This window comes from Labrus bergylta, chromosome 5 (assembly GCF_963930695.1).
Source record: "Labrus bergylta chromosome 5, fLabBer1.1, whole genome shotgun sequence".
NCBI lineage: Eukaryota > Metazoa > Chordata > Actinopteri > Labriformes > Labridae > Labrus > Labrus bergylta.
In genome coordinates this window covers 32,924,890-32,944,889 of record NC_089199.1, presented here as the reverse complement: position 1 = coordinate 32,944,889, position 20,000 = coordinate 32,924,890, and the positions used below count along the sequence as shown (strand labels likewise).

Below are 20,000 nucleotides of genomic sequence, written 5' to 3'. Positions count from 1 at the left end.
CTGTGTGTGTGTGTGTGTGTGTGTGTGTGTGTGTGTGTGTGTGTGTGTGTGTGTGTGAGCGGCCTGACTAACGTGCGCAGGTTTTTTTGTCTTTGTTGAGTGTGTATCCTTCGTTGCAGTCGCAGCTGAAGACGCCCGGAGCGCTGACACAGATCTGTTCACAGTCATGTTTCCCCTCAGCGCACAGGTCGATGGCTAAAGGACACACACACACACACACACACACACACATAGAGTTAAACTGTATGTGTGTGTTGAGATTTATTTTCCAGAAACATTATTTTATTAGTGTTTTTTTCGGAACATTTTTATGAAAATGTCCTTCAGCATCCGAGCCAGAGAGTGGTTTTGTATTTATCTTCCCTGAATGTCCATTAAGATGAAGCTGAGTCGTTTTTTTCTGTTTAATGGAAACACAATCAGTCAAAACACAAATGACCTACAGCCAACACTGTCCCTGAATGCACACTGACACTAAAGTATTCATTTCTAAAGATGTGAGAGGAAATCTCCACGAGCTGGTCACTAAACAAATCATCTATCGTATCTCCTCTAATCAGTCGCTGCCTTCAGGTGATAAACTGAGGATTTCCATTGTCAGGTCATTTACATTTTTGACAGTTGAGAAGGGAACGTCTCTCCGCGAGTGGGCGTGGCTTCGGCACATTCCATGGACACGCCCACAGCATCGCAGAGGAGAGAGAATGTTTCATGATTTTGAAGTTTAATTTTATAAACTTTGTTGCTGAAATTTGGCCTGGTGGTTTATAATACATTCTTCTTTTTTTTTATAAAAAACTAAAAAAACATTTTTTTTGGTTTACAGGGATCTCAGAGGAGCTTCACTGAAATCGAACTCAACAGTGAGCGTCCACTTTTTTTAACAGCTCTGGGTCTAGAAGGAAATTTCATCCTTCAAATCCTACGGTGACATTTCAGAAAATCCTTAAAATCAAAATGATTGTTTTGGCACCAAAACAAAAAAAATGTTTTCTGCGATTGAAGGAACTACACATCCCACAATCCACTGGGATTCCAACGCTTAAAAACCGCCGACCTTCTCAGGTCCAAACAAATCCAGAGCATTCAGGAGCAGAATCTAAAGTTAGAAGGAGGACATACTGGCTGCTGCATTGTTGTCAGAGAAGCCAGCACTTCAACATAGCATGTTTCCTTAATGTCTGATCAGATAGAGAACAAACCATATGATGTATTTTTGTATTTTTGTAGACCATGGGGGTCTAATGAGAATCCTCCTCTGGGATGTTTTCATTGGATTTTGGATCATTGCAGAAAATAATCTCTGTGGTAAACACACGTTTCTGAAGCGTAGGCGTTTTGTTCAGCAGGATCATCTTCACAGATGAACGCCATCTTTATGATGTTTGAAGCGTTAATGCGGCCGACAGAAGTAAGAAGCTAACGTTATGCTAAAGCTAACTACACCACGGTGGGATGATTGTGACGTCACTAGCGTTATGCTTCAGACGATCTCTGATAAACTAATCCACGTAGTTTAATAAATAGTTTACTAACATAATATTCACCTGAACCTAAAGATTAAACCTACAGGAGACATCTCCGACTAGTGAGAGAGTTCCCGCCCTCTGTGTCCGGCGTGATGACCTTTAATGTCCCCGACAACCACTGTAGTCACATTTAGCCGCTTGTTAGCAACCGCCTTTTTAAAGACGAGTAAAAACTTCAAACTTCACAAGTGGAGGTATTACCTAACGTAGTTTATGTGATCTAACAAAACACCAACATCTCTTCAGCTTGTGTTAACCACAGACCTTATTTCAGGAGTCTAACCACAAACACATTCAAAATCCCCGTTGACTTTTAGACGTTAGACCCCATGGCGCTAACATGCTAACTTACTTCCTGGTTTTAGGACTCCTTCCTGTGGCGCTCTGTAGTAAGGTCACTTTATAATTTCACTCACTACACAGCTCACTGATTGGTCCTTTACCACCATATTTATAATAAATATAAGATGGATGAGTAGCTCCATCAGGTCAGTGTTGACCTCCAGTGTGACAGCCATGTGTGAGTGTGTGTGTGTGTGTGTGTGTGTGTGTGTGTGTGTGTGTGTGTGTTTCTATGAAGCTCTGACTGTGTGTCCGGTTTCAGGTGTGCAGTACTCACCCTGGCAGGTCTTGCCGTCATCCAGCAGCCGGTAGCCGTGGTTACAGCGGCAGTGATAGCCGTTGAGCACACTCACACACTCATGATCACAACTGTGGTTTCCATAGGAACAGAAGTCGATCACTGAGGGGAGGAGAGCAGCGAGCGGTAAGCAGCGGAGCAGCAGGACGTGCACGAGGACATCTATGTTCCTGTTTCCTCACCTGTGAGACCCCCTAACTCACCTGTGAGACCCCCTAACTCACCTGTGAGACCCCCCACCTCACCTGTGAGACCCCTACCTCACCTGTGAGACCCCCCACCTCACCTGTGAGACCCCCTAACTCACCTGTGAGACCCCCCACCTCACCTGTGAGACCCCCTAACTCACCTGTGAGACCCCCCACCTCACCTGTGAGACCCCCTAACTCACCTGTGAGACCCCCTAACTCACCTGTGAGACCCCCTAACTCACCTGTGAGACCCCCTACCTCACCTGTGAGACCTTACCTTAAACAAGACAGGGACCCCCTAACTCACCTGTTAGACCTTACCTTAAACAAGACAGGGACCCCCTAAGTCAACTCTTAGACCTTACCTTAAACAAGACAGGGACCCCCTAAGTCACCTCTTAGACCTTACCTTAAACAAGACAGGGACCCCCTAAGTCACCTCTTAGACCTTACCTTAAACAAGACAGGGACCCCCTAACTCACCTGTTAGACCATACCTTAAACAAGACAGGGACCCCCTACCTCACCTGTGAGACCTTACCTTAAACAAGACAGGGACCCCCTACCTCACCTGTGAGACCCCCTAACTCACCTGTTAGACCATACCTTAAACAAGACAGGGACCCCCTACCTCCCCTGTGAGACCCCCTAACTCACCTGTTAGACCATACCTTAAACAAGACAGGGACCCCCTACCTCACCTGTGAGACCTTACCTTAAACAAGACAGGGACCCCCTACCTCCCCTGTGAGACCCCCTAACTCACCTGTGAGACCTTACCTTAAACAAGACAGGGACCCCCTACCTCACCTGTGAGACCCCCTAACTCACCTGTTAGACCATACCTTAAACAAGACAGGGACCCCCTACCTCACCTGTGAGACCCCCTAACTCACCTGTTAGACCATACCTTAAACAAGACAGGGACCCCCTACCTCCCCTGTGAGACCCCCTAACTCACCTGTGAGACCATACCTTAAACAAGACAGAGACCCCCTACCTCACCTGTGAGACCCCCTACCTCACCTGTGAGACCCTTTTAGCGTTAGTAAACAGTCTGATGTTTTGGGGTGGGCGGGGCTTAGCTGGAGGCAAAACATTCCTAAACACTTTAGCGGACGTTAGCTAACACGTTGTTTGTGGAGAATGGCAGAAGGTAATACGAGTCTCTCTGAATATATGATGTCACTTCCTCTCCGGGTCAGAGAGCGTTCGTGGAAGAAATAAAGACTGAAGTGAGCAAACCGGCCGAACGCTCTCACTCAGTGGACGAGTGTCTCGTAAAGACAAACTGAGGGCGTTTGAGTCCTTAGATACCTTTAACCACGTCGCTAACGGGACTTTAAATACCTCGATTTAACTTGTGACTTATACGGTCTGAAGTTCTGACCAACCAGCAGCGAGGACAGAAGACCGCCATGTACAAGGTTTAGCTCACTGTCAACAGAGCAAATAATGACATCTTGACCGTTAGCCAAGTGTTATGTTAGCTATGCTATGAGATTAGCAACATTTTACGTGTTGTTGACCGGCAGTGGCGGCTCGTTTAGGGTACAATTTCAGTTTCGAGACGTTACTGCTTTGACTCTTTCTTTTCTGGCACCGTACAAAACGACATTTAAAGACTCCTTAGTCGCCTGCTACCCTCTGGTGGTGATTCGTCTTTACCTCTTGTTTAGCTTCTTTTTGCCTCCAGCTAATACCGTGACGTCGTCCCTAAAAGGGTCTATGCTCTCGCTCAGAGCGAGGTCCGAACGTTAACTGTAACCAACTTTCAACGGACTTTAAAATAACCCTCAACATAAAACAGTAATGATAAAATGAGCGCCGATAAATATCAGTGAATGGATAAACGGACGCGTGCTAACCTCGGGGTCCAGAACTTTTTCCACGCCCAAAATTACAGCTCGTGTTTTTTTTTCTTGTTAAAGAAACGTTTATTTTAGTGTCGTGATGGATGAAGGAGGAACATAGATGTAACGTGCACTCAGCGTCATGAAGCAGCAGAGAAATCAAGAATGTGTGTGTGTGTGTGTGTGTGTGTGTGTGTGTGTGTGTGTGTGTGTGTGTGAGAGAGACGTACTTGTGCAGGTCTTCTTGTCGTCGTTCAGTTTGTATCCTTTGTTGCAGTCGCAGGTGAACGAACCAGGTGAGCTGACACACACCTGCTCACAGTCGTGTTTCCCCTCAGCACACAGATCTATGGCTGAAACACACACACACACACACACACACACACACACACACACACACACACACACACACACATTAACTTTGTGTGTCTTCATGTTATGTGCTTTTTTGAGGAAAACTTTACTTAATACGTGTGTTAGATGTCCTCCTTCTAGATTCTGCTCCTGAATTCTCTGGATTTGTTTGGACCAGAGAAGGTAGGCGCTTTTAAGGCGACCCCCCCCACGGCCGTTTTGGACGCCCCTCGGTTTGTCAGATATGAGAGCAGTTATCAGGTCAACAGGTGTTGCAGTGATGGAAGCGGTCAAGAGAAGTGGTTCAGATAGAAGTGATTGTACCCGACCTAAAAAGCCTCTGCATGTTTCTAATAAGCTCCACGAGCAGAAACGTGCTCAAACTAGGATCAATATTGGAGATGCTTTTGAAAAATGGAGAGAGGTTAGAACACAGAAAGGTTTACAGACCCATGCAGAGCTGGATAAACACTGAAGCTTCAGAGTCCACCACATGGTGACCTGAGTGAGGGGGGGGGGGGAGACAGCTCTCTCTAATGTTTTGAATTTAGACTGCAGTACCCATTTTAAACACTAGGTGTCAGAGTTACATACTGCTCCTTTAAATATTCACACGTTCGTCCATCGTCCTGTTTCTCGTCTCAGAATGAGCGTGTGTATTCACATGTAGGTCACGAGGCTGCTGTTTGCTGAACAAACATCTGAGAGTGATTCATTCTGTAGCTACGTTCATTATCACAGCAGGAGAGGTGTGAGGTTAAGACGCTGTGTGAGGTCAACAAGGTGTTAATTATTTTGGTTTGGCTGATGGATTACTTCACCTGAAACTCGTTAACAGTGAATCTGACGTGAAGCTGATGGAGGCAGTGACGGTATTTAAACCTTGAAAACCACAAACAGCTGCACGTGAATGTGAAACTCTTCCTGAGTCAAACTGAAAAACAGATTCTTCTGTAACTGCAGAAGCTGCTTCAGAATTGTCACATTATTAAGTTTCATTCAGCAAAAAGAAAAGTAAACCTGTGATACATCATGTAAATTACTTTCTGACAGCAAGTTCAGAAAATGGTTATTTTCCGTCTTTGATTATGACTTTTGGTGTGTGGTGTTGCGTTACCTGCACAGGTCTTGCCGTCGTTGTTCAGGGTGTATCCGGGCAGACAGAGGCAGTGGAAGGAGCCCGGCGAGCTCTCACAGATGTGCTCACAGCCGTGATCCGACTCCAGACACAGATCCATTCCTGCAGCAGACGACAGGTCGGTTTGAACAAGAGAAGTTACATCAATGACCGGCTAAAAAAGATGTTCAGGATCATCAGGAAACAACGTTTTATACCAAAGGTCAAAGGTCAAAGTGTAGTTTTTGTTCCACATGTCATTATTTGTGTTTCAACTGTGTTCTTGTTTATGTTCGAGGTAGGCGGGGCTTAATCAGGAGGGAAACTATCTTTGGAGCACCTATCAGGATTGATGAACACTTCAATCTAAATCTAATGAGACACATTGTGTCATGTGTTGATATTACAATGTCACAGTCAATCAAGCCCCTCCCACATCCACACCAGCACTGAGCTGAAATCACGAGTTAGCATCAAACTCTTTGTTAAAGTCTAAAGACCTATCCTGCTGATCTCCATTTTAAAACTCACATGTCACAATGCTGTTTGCTCAAACTAAATGTGGGCGGAGTTTCAGATCATGAGGTAAACGTATATCAGAATAATCTCAGGATGAGACTGCAGGGGGCGCTAAACGGCTTGTTCTGTAAATCACGCCATAGTTCCCCGATATGAAACCAAGAATTTCACCAGACTGCTTCAAGCCTCTACGTGAGCCGCTGAAACCTCTTACATAGACTCTCTTCTCCCAGCACTGGAGAGCAGCCCTTTCCTGGCAGCCCTGCAGCATTCTGCACCCCTGTAGGGCTTCCTGAGAGCTGGCCAATCAAAAGAGAGTGGGCATGTGGGGAGGCGGGGCTTAAAGAGACAGACGCTGAAAGGAACCGTTTCAGGCAGAGGCTGAAGTTAGGGATTTTACTGATCTCGACTTTTCAGACATTTGAAGAGTTTGTTTTGATAAAGTTTAAAGATGTTTGAGGTCAGATGGGTGCGTTGATTATTTTATTTACAAAAAGACTGAGAGCTTGAAGTTTAAATCCCACAGATTCTGCAGGATTGAACTCATCTTGTTTCAAATTTAAAAAATCCATGTGTGGTATTGAAAGTCTTTACAGGATTCAGACGAGGATTTAACAGAAATATGAAGTCTGATCCAGAGAGAACGACTCCTCTCAGAGGGATTTAATCAGCTGTAGTCTGCTCTGGTCTAAAGGTTTTCTTAGGGTTTTGTACGTTTTAGGGACAAGGATTCATGTTTTCATTTCTAGTTCAACTGTGTAATTTGTTCTGCTCTCATTCTATAAAACTCTGTGAAAGCCTGAAATATACAACTCGTCCAAAAAGAGGCAAAATTCAACACAATCCAGATGTTTGAGATCTCAGTTGTAGTCGTGTTAGTCTACAGACAAGATGGAGTCAGTAGAAATGTTTGTAAACACAACATTCAAACTGGGCCCCTCCTCCTGGGCTCAGAAGCTCCGCCCCCTGCAGGATGTAGCGTGTACATTTACTGCTTGTACCTACACTGCTAACGCATGCTAGCACAAGCTAACCGCCGGTGTTTGTCACCTTCCTGTCCAACAGGAAGTAGACCAACTCCACGTCCACGGGTAAAAGACAACACAAGGTTCACCCTCGTTTTAGAACGATCTTTATCCACTTGGTGTTTCACTGAATTGTATCCACTCCTAAACTCACTTGCTGCGCTCTCATTGGCTGGAGGAAACACACCAGCTCCGCCCAGAAACGTCTCGAGTCAACCAGAACAAATCAGAACAGTAAAACCCAGTGAGAGGACAGAGTCTGTGCAGACACAGTCACCACCACACATGTACGGAGGCCCAGAAGGGACAATGGAGCAGCTTCACTTTAGGAGAAGTCTGTATTTTATTTTGAAGGAGAAGTCCGTATTTTATTTTGAAGGAGAAGTCTGTATTTTATTTTGAAGGAAGAAGCTGCTGACTCTTGTTTTGGGCGTGAGAATGAAAAATTAAAAAGCCGAATGTTCACTTGTTTCCTGTCTTACCGCAGAGCTTGTCCTGGAACTGAAGTCCAAACTGGTGAATGAGGTCGAAGGACTCCACCAGGAAGACATGGTCTTCGAACGGCGGGGACGCCATGGCCCTCAGTGATGTCATGTCAGCTCTGGCCACACCCACGGCGTAGATCTCGATGCCCTTCTCTCTGGCCTCGGCCGCCACCTCGGCCACGCGGTCCTGAGGACGTCCATCGGTCACAATCACGACCACGTTAGGGACCTGAGGGGGAGGAAAGGTCAGAGTCAGCGAGACGGTAAGGTTTTTATTTTCTCCCAGACTGACCTTAATGCTGATCAAATATGAAACTTAGTCTTTATTAATCCGAGGCTTCAAACCGTGCACCTGAACAGGTGGTTAGTCCTGTTTACCTTCGGCCGGTCTCCCTCCTCGGCAATGAAAGCCGCGTTCATGACGTATTTGATGGCGAGTCCGGTCATGGTGCCCTGAGCGAGCGGGATGATCTGATTGATGCCTTTGACCATGGAGTCCAGAGTGGCGTGGGTCTTCAGAGAGAACTCACTGCGGACCTGCAAACGACCACAGAGGACAGACGAGAGAGAGAGAGAGAGAGAGAGAGAGAGAGAGACAGAGAGAGAGAGACAGAGAGAGAGAGAGAGAGAGAGACAAAGAGAGAGAGAGAGAGAGAGACAGAGAGAGAGAGAGAGAGAGAGAGAGAGAGAGAGACAGAGAGAGAGAGACAGAGAGAGAGAGAGACAGAGAGAGAGAGAGAGAGAGAGAGAGAGAGAGAGAGAGAAAGAGAGAGAGAGAGAGAGAGAGAGACAGAGAGAGAGAGACAGAGAGAGAGAGAGAGAGAGAGACAGAGAGAGGGGGGGAGAGAGAGAGACAGAGAGAGACAGAGAGAGAGACAGAGAGAGAGAGAGACAGAGAGAGAGAGAGACAGAGAGGCTGCAGATGAGGCTCCTACTTCAGGTGAATGTTTCAGTCTACATTCTACTTTGAAAATAAGATTTATGCATCGACTAAAGCGAGGTACTAACTACAAGATCATCGGCCTGATTCTGGGCCTGATGCCCCTCTTCAGACCAAAACCAGCAAATCTGATGTTCTAAAGATGATGTTTCCAGATGTTCCTGAGGTGTGAGGCGTGTTAAGAGGGATTTTAACCTCCCTGATCTGCTCAGAAGACGATCGAGGTAAACATGTTTTACATTTACTATCAGAAGTCCTGATGTGTAGGAGAACACCGAGGACGGCCCGTCTACGTGGAACGCAAAAATAGCCGATAGGGAAGCAAGCTGACTGAAGCAGGAAGCACAACAAACGTAAACATGAAGCAGAAAGTTAGTTAATGGGAGTCAGAAAAGGAGGAGCAACTTTTTGATTTGTGTGTTTATGCAACGTGTCTGTAAAACAAACCACATTCCAACTGAAGAGGAGAGGAGCTGGACCTAAACTGTTACAGCAAGGGAGCTAACAGCTAGCCACAGTTAGCTTTATCATCATGTTTGTTCACTCTTAAATCTCGTTTGATGGCGCGAGATGCTCTGAAAATGGAGACTCTGGTTGTTGGTGAATGAATCTGTTAATGTGGGGATTCGGTTGCTCTCCACAAAGAACTGAACTGTTAATCTGTCGTCCTGTGTGGGCTGCAGGTTTACTTAGCTTAGGTTTACCATAAAGTTAGCATGCTAACGTTGGCTAATCAGCTCCCAGCATAGGTAGCCTTCTTCTGTGAATGATGGGAGTTTATACTTTTGCAATTATTTGTTTAAAGTACAGAAAACATGATGAGAAGTATTAAAGTATATGACCTTTTGACCTGAAGATGGCGCTAGATTAAGAGCCATGAATCATCCTAAAGGAAACATCTGAACCACATTAAGGTCAGCAGATGGTTTCAATAGAGAGATGGTGCTGGAGTTGCTCACAGCGTAATTGTTAAAGAATAAAACATTAAAGCTGAGATCTGAAAAGCTGAGCTCCTTCAGTACCTGGCTGGAGTACTGAACCACGCCCACTCTGGTGGCGTTGAGTCCGATGTCGAGTGTGGCGAGGATGTCGATCATGAACTTCCTCATGGTCTCAAACTCGTGAGGTCTGACGCTGCGAGAGCTGTCGATGAGGAAGACCAGATCCACCGGACCAGATTTACATTTTTGCTCCGGACCTGTGACATAAAAAAACAACATGAAGGTGAAAAACAAGAAACGGGTCTAAAAACATATTTTCACCTAAAAGTATGTTTTAACCCCTTGTTCACTGTCACATGATCCCCTACAGTATGATAAATACACGCATTAGCTCATTTCAATGGTAAAAGACTAAAGTTTATATAACTTCCCACAGCATTTCCTGGTACACAGTTATAGCACAACAGAGACAGAACACAACAATTCATGTTCTCCATTGACGTCACATTACTTAAAGGTCACATATTATTATAAATCCTCTTCCCCATGTTCCTCTAACTCTAACATGTGTCTCTAGTCCGTCTACAAACCCCCCAATGATGAGAAAAGTCCATCCTCTCCGTCTTCTCCCTGCTCCACTTTTCAGAAAATGTGTGCTCAAACAGGCCGTTTGGAGATGTTCCCTTCATGACATCACAAAGGGCAGTAGCCCCCTCCCCCAGGTGGGTGACACTCCCACAGCTAGGTGTTTGTTCTGCCCTCTGAGTCTGCCTTCTCACCGTAAACAATAGGACATGGAGCGAGAAAGACCGAGACACCCGAGCCCTTCCAGAGAGGGGGCGTGGTCAGACACAGCTCATTTACATATTTAAAGGTACAGACACAGAAACAGCCAGCTCTGAGCAGGGCTGAAATAGAGGGGTTTATAGACATGATCAAATACAGGATCAGAGTGGATTTAGAACAAGAAACTTCACACACATGTTTTGAGGAGCTCTAGACTTAAACTGAAGAGGAGGAGGAGCTGTCACCTTTAAGACACTTTGTAATCAAGTCTTTATAAAGAGACACATGTGTTTAGTTTGAATGTGCAGATGTCTGTATTCGGTCTGAGTCTCTCTGGTTTAACTTTCACTTTATTTATCACCTGAGCTCACTCCATCACGACTGCAGCACCTGTTTTTGTCTTTACGTGTGAGTCCTCCCTGTGAACACACTCCAGCGTTGTAACATCATCTCAGTTCAAAAACACAGCTGTCATGTCTGAGCTCTGAGCTGAGTCTGTGTTAGTCGTGAACTTTTACGAGTCGGACACAAACCGTTTGATTAATGAACATCCGGAGTGTTCTCCTCAAAGGTCGTTGTCGACGAGGCTCAGTGTCAGGATGAGTGTGTCCGTGTGGGAGTGTTGTGTAATCCACCTTTAGTTTCAATCAGACATGAGTAATGGATGTTTTTGTAACGTCTCATAAATACGTCTGCTTCACCGTCTGAGCGTGTAACTCAACCTTCAGCTGCAGAGTCAACGTTAAACACATCCAAGTTAAAGGGCGTCTCAAAGGGAAACTTAAAAGTGTTTGTATTAACTTATCAACAGAGACACACACAGAGGGGAGCAGTCAGAAGGCAGCCTGCAGTGTTTCTACACAGAAGCTCATCTTTATACCGCTGCAGACAGTAACTCAGTCATCCAGGTCATGGTTTCAAAGGCCTTTGGGTCAGGCTTGAGTGACACTATTTGTTGATTAATTTGACAGCTTTACTGTAAAGTCAGAGAGTTGTTGTGCAGTTTTGGATCAGATCAGCTGATTGGGACATTGTTGAGTGATTCTAATTAAGGACATGTTTAAGTTTACATATGAGTCTCTATAAAGAGGTTTATAGCTCATCCTCTGTGAAGGTATCTAGACTGAAACAGACTGTTATCTATTGAGTGGAACACTCTGACTATCGATGGGTTTCTGATAAAACCATGCTTCATAAAATCTGAACTATCGCTTTAAATTGTTGACATGTAATGCACGCTCATCAGAGAACATCTCCAGAGCCAGATGTTAGCTAAAGCAGAGCTCTCACACCTCAAAACCCCGTCAAAGATTTATCAGAGCTGAGTTTCAGGACGTCTTTCTGATAAAGGCCCGTTATGACAGGAAGGACGCAGCGTGTGCAGACTGACCTGCTTTGGGCCGGGCGTTGCCGACGACGACCAGGCTGAGCAGTAGGAAGCCACTCAGAGCTCGGAGCTGTCTCATCTTCATCCTGATGATACAGATGTGCAGAAGGCTCGCTCACAGCTGGACCGACTGGAACTGGATCAAACTGAGAGAGAGAAGGGAAGCAGAGAAGAGGTGTGAGAGTGTCGTTTGGCAGGAAGTTCATTTACAACTATTTGACTGCTGTTTAAAAAGCTCTGGCTGACTGATAGACTCAGAGGGCAGAACAAACACCTAGCTGTGGGAGTGTCACCCACCTGGGGGAGGGGCTACTGCCCTTTGTGATGTCATGAAGGGAAAATCTCCAAACAGCCTGTTTGAGCACACATTTTCTGAAAAGTGGAGCAGGGGAAAGACGGAGAGGATGGACTTTTCTCATCATTGGGGGGTTTGTAAACAGACTAGAGACACATGTTAGAGTTAGAGGAACATGGGGAAGAGGATTTTACAGAATATGTGACCTTTAAGACTCCGGACAAACCGCTACAGATCAGCCACGCCCCTGATTATGCAAATCCAAGCTAAACTCCTAGCCTTGAGTTTTGACATGTGCAGAAATGAGCTACAAAGATCTTAACTGTTTTTGGTAACAGTCAGTAAACATGTTTCTTTCGGCTTATTTAAATATGGGACCTGATGGGGATTCCCTGACTTTGATGCCAGCCTCTAGTGGACATTGGAAGAACTGCAGTTCATCACTCTTTTTCATTTTTTTTACACCAGAAGTCGGCCTGCAGTTATAAAGAGGATTCTGCTCAAACGAGACCAAAGGCCTAAAAAAAAGTGGAATTAACTGAGGTTGTTCAACCACGAGTGTAAGCTCCAGTATACTCCTGCCCTGTGTGTGTGTGTGTGTGTGTGTGTGTGTGTGTGTTTGTAAAGTGATAATAATGTGGATTACAGCGTGTGTTCACATTCCAGTCCTGCCCCGTCGTAAAGCACTCGGCTGCCAACACCTGGATAAGGTGCATGGTAATTCTGTTAATAGGAGGCTATGGGTAAGTACACACACGCTCACTAATCGTCCTCTGTGTGTGTGTGTGTGTGTGTGTGTGTGTGTGTGTGTGTGTGTGTGTGTGCGTGTGTGTGTGTGTGTGTGTGTGTGTGTGTGTGTGTGTGTGTACGTGTGTGTGTGTGTGTGTGTGTGTGTGTGTGTGTGTGTGTGTGTGTGTGTACGTGTGTGTGTGTGTGTGTGTGTGTACGTGTGTGTGTGTGTGTGTGTGTGTGTGTACGTGTGTGTGTGTGTGTGTGTATCTCTGCAGGCTGTCAGGCCGACCAGCAGCAGCAGAGAGATAATGATAATGTGTAAAGTGTTTGAGTTCAAACAGAGACCATCAGAGACTAAATAAAGAGCAAAAACAACTGCAGGTCCTCACGTGTCCACTGGAGGTGAGTCAACCCCATCTGGGGGAGGGGTTACTGCCCTTTATGATGTCATGAAGGGGAAATCTCCAAACAGCCTGTTCGAGCACTCAGTGAAGGCAGAATGCCAAACTGGACGATGGGTGATGTCATGGTGACTACATGGATTATTTATCCAGTGGTCCACAGAGAGGGTCCTCCAGGTTTTATCTGTCTGACAGGAGGCGTCACTCTGAGGTCATATCTGGCCCTCGCCTCCGTCTGCAGATGTGGAGCGAACAAAGACTCTTTTCTCTGTTGGTCTCGTTGTCTTTCTGCTCGTAAATTCTCTCATCTGTAAAATGTTTCAGAAGCTTCTCTGCAGTGAACCGAAAGTCGGCCAAACCTTCAGAGCACATATTTCACGCTTTTATGTTTCAGAGCACACTGTCTCAGGATCTGACAGAAGTCCAGAAGTCTAACACCTATCCCTGGACCCTCCCACCACTTTCTCATGAAGTCCTCTTTACGAGCCTCTTGATAATCTGAGGGTTTATATAACAGACCATAAAGCAGTGAAGGAATACTTTTCCCCTCTGAAGACTTCTTATCGAGAACAAACCCAAAGGAGCTGCTCTGCACGGTCAACCCAACGCACAGAATCAGGTGGATAAGACTTAAATATGATCATTTTCATGTTTGAGATGTAACTTATATTAAGATGATTGTTGGGCCGAGGACCAGATGCAGATTTGTCTGAAGACTGTGATTAAAAACAGCAAACATCAACCAGAAACATCACATCTCTTCACCCTGAATCCAGTAACATTCAGCCTTAACTTTAAAGTCATTCACTGCTGAGACTCAACCTGCTGAACGATCAGTAAATCAAATAAAATAACATGAACTTGACCATCAAGGGGGCAGGGCTAATATAATGGTAGGGGAAACATTGAATATTGTGATGTTTGTTTTATTTTTATACCTGGTGGAGGCAGCCCACCTGTAGTACCCACATGGCCCACCAGGGGGGCCGCGGCCCACACTTTGGGAAGCACTGCATTAAATTAATGCGATTACTGCTCGACCCTTCAGAGTGTTTTTCTACTATTTAATCACAAAGTCTCTGATTCCAGTTCGGTTCAAAAGAAAGCGGGCAGAGACCGACCTTTTCAAACGGTCTCTGTCCGGTAGTTTGGTCCGCACCAGAGCTTTCAGACCAGAGCAAACGAACCGCACTAACCTGGCAAACAGACTCGGGGTTTGTTTCAACTGAATGAAACATTTAGTGTGTGAAAAACACACTTAAAATCAACTTTTCTTTAAACTCCAAATATGTCAACCCCTCCACCAGGCGGCTCTCAATCAAAACAATAACAAGAAATGACATCAAGGCTGGCAGGGAATCATGGGAGTAAAGGTGATTAACAAACAGAAGTCCATTTAAGTATCAAACACACACACACACACACACACCAGAGGAAGTCTGTCCAATGTCTGATGTAAAAGAGCGACAAGAAGGGGAGGAGTCAGAGGAAGAGACGTCTTTTAATCTGATGTTTGAGCGTACAGTTTGTGTTTACAAGAGATGTTAAATGATTTGTATTTTGTGTTAAATGTCTGTGTGTAGTTTTGACAAACAGGGACAGATTAGAAAAACATTCAACATCAACAAAGACAAACGAAAGAGAGAGATTATCTTCACCAAGGAGACGTTTGAAGTTAGAGCTAGAAATATGTGCTGGGTCTGAATCCAAGTCTGATCAGAGGACCTGAGACTGTATGACAAAGAAGTATATGTGTGTGTGGGAGAGAGAGAGAGAGAGAGAGAGAGAGAGAGAGAGAGAGAGAGAGAGAGAGAGAGAGAGAGAGAGAGACAGAGAGAGAGAGAGTGAGGGACAAAGAGAGAGAGAGAGAGTGTGTGTGTGTGTGTATGTGTGTGTGTGTGTGTGGGAGAGAGAGTGTGAGTGTGTGTGTGTGGGTGTGGGAGAGAAAGAGAGAGAGAGAGTGTGTGTGTGGGAGAGAGAGTGTGAGTGTGTGTGTGTGTGTGTGTGTGTGTGTGTGTGTGTGTGTGTGTGTGTGTGGGAGAGAGAGTGTGAGTGTGTGTGTGTGGGTGTGGGAGAGAAAGAGAGAGAGAGAGAGTGTGTGTGTGTGTGTGTGTGTGTGTGTGTGTGTGTGTGTGTGTGTGTGTGTGTGTGTGTGTGTGTGGGAGAGAGAGTGTGAGTGTGTGTGTGTGGGTGTGGGAGAGAAAGAGAGAGAGAGAGAGTGTGTGTGTGTGTGTGTGTGTGTGTGTGTGTGTGTGTGTGTGTGTGTGTGTGTGTGTGTGTGTGCATGTTTGTGTAGCACAAAGAGCCCTCAGTATGTTAAAGGGTAACCAAGACCCCCACCTCCACCCGTTTTCCTGTCTCCCTCGCCGTCCAAACACAGAACAATAATCTACTACGAACACACACACACACACACACACACACACACACACACACACACACACACACACACACACACACACACTGACTCCTCAGCGTGGGTCACACAGCGACATGTTCTAAAATGACCCACAAAGAGAATCATTGAGCTCAGGTATTTCCTGGTGAAACGTTTCATTGAGCGTCTGGAGGTGAAGCTTCTGTTCGTGGTCACTTTGTGTTTAAAGGTTAAATGAAGACGTAAAGATCCGATTTCCTTTCATTAAACTGAAACACGTGTGTTTGCTTTCTCTCCTGCTTTGGGGATACACTTAATTAACCCTTAAACTTCCAATGCACACACACTTTACAGGACTAAAGCGAGGTACACACTTCAAGTTATCGGGCAGATTTCAGGCCTGATTCCCCCTTCAGACCAGAGTCCGGTTTGGTTCTGAAGACGATGTTGACGGCTGTTCCTCAGGTGATAGGAGGGATTTTAACCTCCACGATCTGCTCAGAAGATGATCAGGGGCCGCCTCGATTTACAATCCTAGATATGAAACGCTCTGTGCAATCAATTGGTTCGGTTTGCAAAGTAGAAGTAACCATGGCAACCACTCGCAGACTGAGTCCATCCTGCTGACTGTGGAGACACCAACAACGACCCTCTTCCTACTTCCTCATGTACCGTGCAGCTCAAAGGATGAAACGGCGCCGTGCTGCGAGGATGTGACAGTTTATGAAGCGACAAAAGCCTTTAAGAATGTAGTCATAGAGCGGTCCAATTCCTGGTTTGAGCGCGGTTGCGTTCACATGTCCCGAGTTCAGAGAAATGGAAAAGATAAACAACAACAACTTGGTCAGGTCTGGATTTCCTGTCCCTGCTGCCCCCTGTGGAGCAGAACATGTTCATGCATTCTGCAGATGTTGATGCATCGACCCCCCGACGTCCCCTCGACCTGCTGACAGCGAGCAGGAGGAAGTCTCACCTGAGACGACTTCACTGTGAGGACTCTGTGCAACACATTAGACTCCACGACGAGACGCTCGCCAACTACTCGTCTGTTTATCAGATAAGGAGAATAAAACTGCAACTATTATTCATTTCACTTTCGATTATTCTGCAGATTATTTTTAGATCTGTGGTCTTCGTTTTGTCAAAAGCAAAAAATGGATGATGTAAATAAATGTTCTTTTTACACTTCCTTAAAATCCTGATTAATCTCCTGTTTGTCCCTTCAGGCTCTCCGTAGATAGTGGTCCTCAGTGTCTCCCTGTAGTCTCACTGATGGAAAAGAAGAACACTGCTGCATCTTTGAACGTCTCATTTCACTTTAACAAACTCTCACACAGTAATATCCACCTGATGACATCACACATTGACCTCATGACATCACACATTGACCTTTGTTACTGTTCCTTTGAGCTGTTTGACCACACTTTGGGATCTCTAACCACTTCCTGTTTCTGTACTTAACTTCCTTCCATCTACAGGAAGGGCCTTACTGTATTTCAAAATAAAAGCATACAGCAAGTAAAGTACTCTCAGCTTAAGACAGTGCAAACCTTAAAAATAAAAGCTCAACAAGTTTAATTCTTATATGTAAAATAACAATACACATAATAAACCTAAACAATAAAAGCTGATATAATATAAAGTTGAACTTCTGAGAATGTGTTCTAAGTTTTTGATCAAATATCGGCTGAAATGATTCTAAAAACATGCTGATGAATTATCTGTCGATTGAATAATTGATTAAAGTGAATTTTACAATCAGTTGAGGAAACACTTTGTCTTTTTAACAGAAATAAAAATCAGTATTTTAGACGACCTTCTCCTCCGTTTGATGTTTTTTGTGTTTGAGTTTTACTTTCTGGTTGATGGAAATAAAGATGTAGTTCATAAAGTTTATTTCCACGTCAGACTAAGATTGAAATGTCTCTTCTCTCTGTGTTTTTCGTTATGTTTCCAAAGGCGACTCATTTGTGAGTTTGATGTGTGCTGGCGCGGCTCACGTTCATGCCGAGCCAAAGTCGAGACAGAAACAAATATTTCAATCACTGCGGATGATTTGTCAGGAACATTTGGATCGCTCTCCGTCCTTTCTCTGCTCCGCTGCGTTTGACTGATGTGACTTCAAACCGTTTCTCTGGCATCAGATACAAACTTCAGCCAAACAGAGCTAACAGAGCCGAGATCGTTTCACTGTATTGTCGGAGTTTGTGGTAAATAACGTCAGCTGAAGCATCGAGGGAATGAAGTGGGACGGTCGCCATGCAGGCTGCTTTTTTATTTGTTGTTTTTCTCCGTGCTGCCTGATAGGAAACACAGGCTGCTTGTTGCATCCTGCTGTTTGTTTTTCAGCAGATTGTAATGATTTCAGCAGCCTGACTGTAAAACACACACAAAGAGACACACACACACACACACACACACACACACACACACACACACACTGTGTCTCTCTGTGCTTTCAAGCATATTTCCTTGTTTTCATTTGAAATAAAGTTCTGCTTTTAAGCAACAATCTGTAACTTTTACATCTTAAAACAGGCATTTAAAAGTCAATCTAATAGAACGATAACTTAAACAGGGAGGATGGCGTCTCTCTTGTGTCCACAGAGCGCCCCGCTCGCCTGTTTTCAGCACTATGTAACTTTGTCAGCTGGCCGAGGTCGTCTGGTGAGAAGTGTGTACATCTTTACAGCGCTAGTTCACAAAGCAGCCAGTTAGCCCGTCTCTATACAGTTTGATACGACAACTGAGAGAGAGAGAGAGAGCGAGAAGCAGAGTGAACATCAGCATCGGCTTCATTTGAGGATGCTGCTTGTTTTTGGCCTTATGCGTATTTATTTTTAGAATTTGCATCACTGATCCTGATGGAAATGTTTCAGGCTGCCGGCCACCAAAGCCTTCAGGCAGGAGTCAGGATTAGTCGCCCGCCCTGTTGAATTTATGGCTCTTTATGAAACTCCCACATACTATAAATTCAAAGCCATGAGACAGGCGTACTGCAGGATAACATTTTGACTCGTCTGCACTGCGTTCAGGGATTAACCATTATCCTGTAATTGCCGCTTGTGTTCATATTGGCTTCTGTTCAGATATAAATAGTCGTCTTATTTTCAAGCTCCAACAGTTTGAGTTTTGTTTGGCATCGATAGAAGAACTTAGATCCTGATGAAACTGGTGTAGGTTTTATGTGATGTTTATTCACTCAGCGGGTCCGGGGTTGTTAGATTTACTTTTCCAACTTGAATGGCGCCAAACAAACAATAAGACTAAAATTTATGATCATCTGAATACTGAGAGTAATTATGAGTCTGCAGGATTTGATCATTAACATGCAGAAGACCTCTGCAATGACTGAATGTTTTTTTAACATTTGAAACATTATTTTAAAGCTTCCTGTATCCATTTCAACATGTTAAAGACGATTTATGGAGATCACTATTTTGCTCTAAATGAAGAAACCAGGAGCTACAGAGAGATAGCTTTACCTGAACTCTCTCATCCAGGTCGACACATTTTCTCATCCGTGCTGTTTGTTGTTGTTACATCATTCTGACTTTCTGTACTGAAAACACGTCTGAAGAACGACTTCTCAACTCTAAAACAAATGTTCAGAGGGATGAAAACGTTGAGATTTGATCTCTTAAATGAGTGATGCAGAGAAGGAGCCGTGTGCGGGATGTTTCCTCTTAAAGGTGACGGATCATTTGTGGAGAAAAGAATCAAATGAAGTCATAACTCTGTGATGAGTCAGTGTTTCTCATTCAAAGACTTAAAGCTTAATCCAGTAATCATGAAAATAAACAAACTCAGGAAACAGTTGTTAATTAAAGTCTGAAATAAGAGGAAATAAAGCAGCGGACGTCATGTAGAGCAAAAACATGTTCCAGAAATGTTAAAACACCTCACATGTGTCGGAAAAGATCAGCTGTGTGTTTACAAAGAGAGAAAGGTGTGTGTGAGAAAGCTGCAGGCCTGCAACAGGTGCCTATCTTAATCACACACGCACACACACACACACACACACACACACACACCAGTGGGCAGATAACAGGACAGAGTGCAAACACACACTCTTCATATTTTGCACCAGAGCTTCTCTGACTGTAGATCGACTGTAAGCTGTGAAGGAAACTTTCTGCGTCCTGCTCGATCTGTTTGAACCGCAGACCGATGGACGTCTTTTTAAATGTGGCGAGATCTGAGATCATCACACGGAGCGTCTGGACGGACACAAACTGAACCTGCAGCACCGTGAACCAGCTGATGGGAACATCAGGAGGGCTTTAATCCAGAAGAGGACTCCCAGATCCAGGTCAGATCAACATTTAGAAATGTTTCTTACATGTTGTTATTTGTGTTTTTTGTGTCAGACTGACGGAGAATTAGATTATTAATGATGATCGTTTCAAACACTCCGGGTGACTTAAG

At 44.7% G+C, this 20,000-nt stretch overlaps 1 protein-coding gene and 2 long non-coding RNA genes across 3 annotated transcripts in view; 2 read left to right on the top strand and 1 right to left on the bottom strand.

Annotated features, from left to right (window-relative positions):
• LOC109975835 (matrilin-4-like) overlaps positions 1–11,882 on the bottom strand; it is a 19,892-nt gene extending 8,010 nt beyond the window's left edge. The window contains 8 exon segments of the mRNA XM_065955454.1: positions 73–195; positions 2,149–2,271; positions 4,444–4,566; positions 5,685–5,807; positions 7,711–7,942; positions 8,092–8,250; positions 9,676–9,851; positions 11,771–11,882. Of these exon segments, the coding sequence (XP_065811526.1) occupies positions 73–195; positions 2,149–2,271; positions 4,444–4,566; positions 5,685–5,807; positions 7,711–7,942; positions 8,092–8,250; positions 9,676–9,851; positions 11,771–11,852 (1,141 nt within the window). The 5' untranslated portion in view covers positions 11,853–11,882.
• A 41-nt stretch (positions 11,883–11,923) lies between these two features.
• On the top strand, positions 11,924–17,386 carry LOC136179309 (uncharacterized). Its single transcript, XR_010666473.1, has 2 exons — positions 11,924–14,568; positions 15,927–17,386. It is a non-coding gene; the product is annotated as an uncharacterized lncRNA (long non-coding RNA).
• Positions 17,387–19,032: 1,646 nt separating this feature from the next.
• The window catches only part of LOC136179308 (uncharacterized), a 5,544-nt gene continuing 4,576 nt past the window's right edge, over positions 19,033–20,000 (top strand). The window contains exon 1 of the long non-coding RNA XR_010666472.1: positions 19,033–19,884. This is a non-coding gene — a long non-coding RNA (uncharacterized lncRNA). The remainder of the gene's footprint in view (positions 19,885–20,000) is intronic.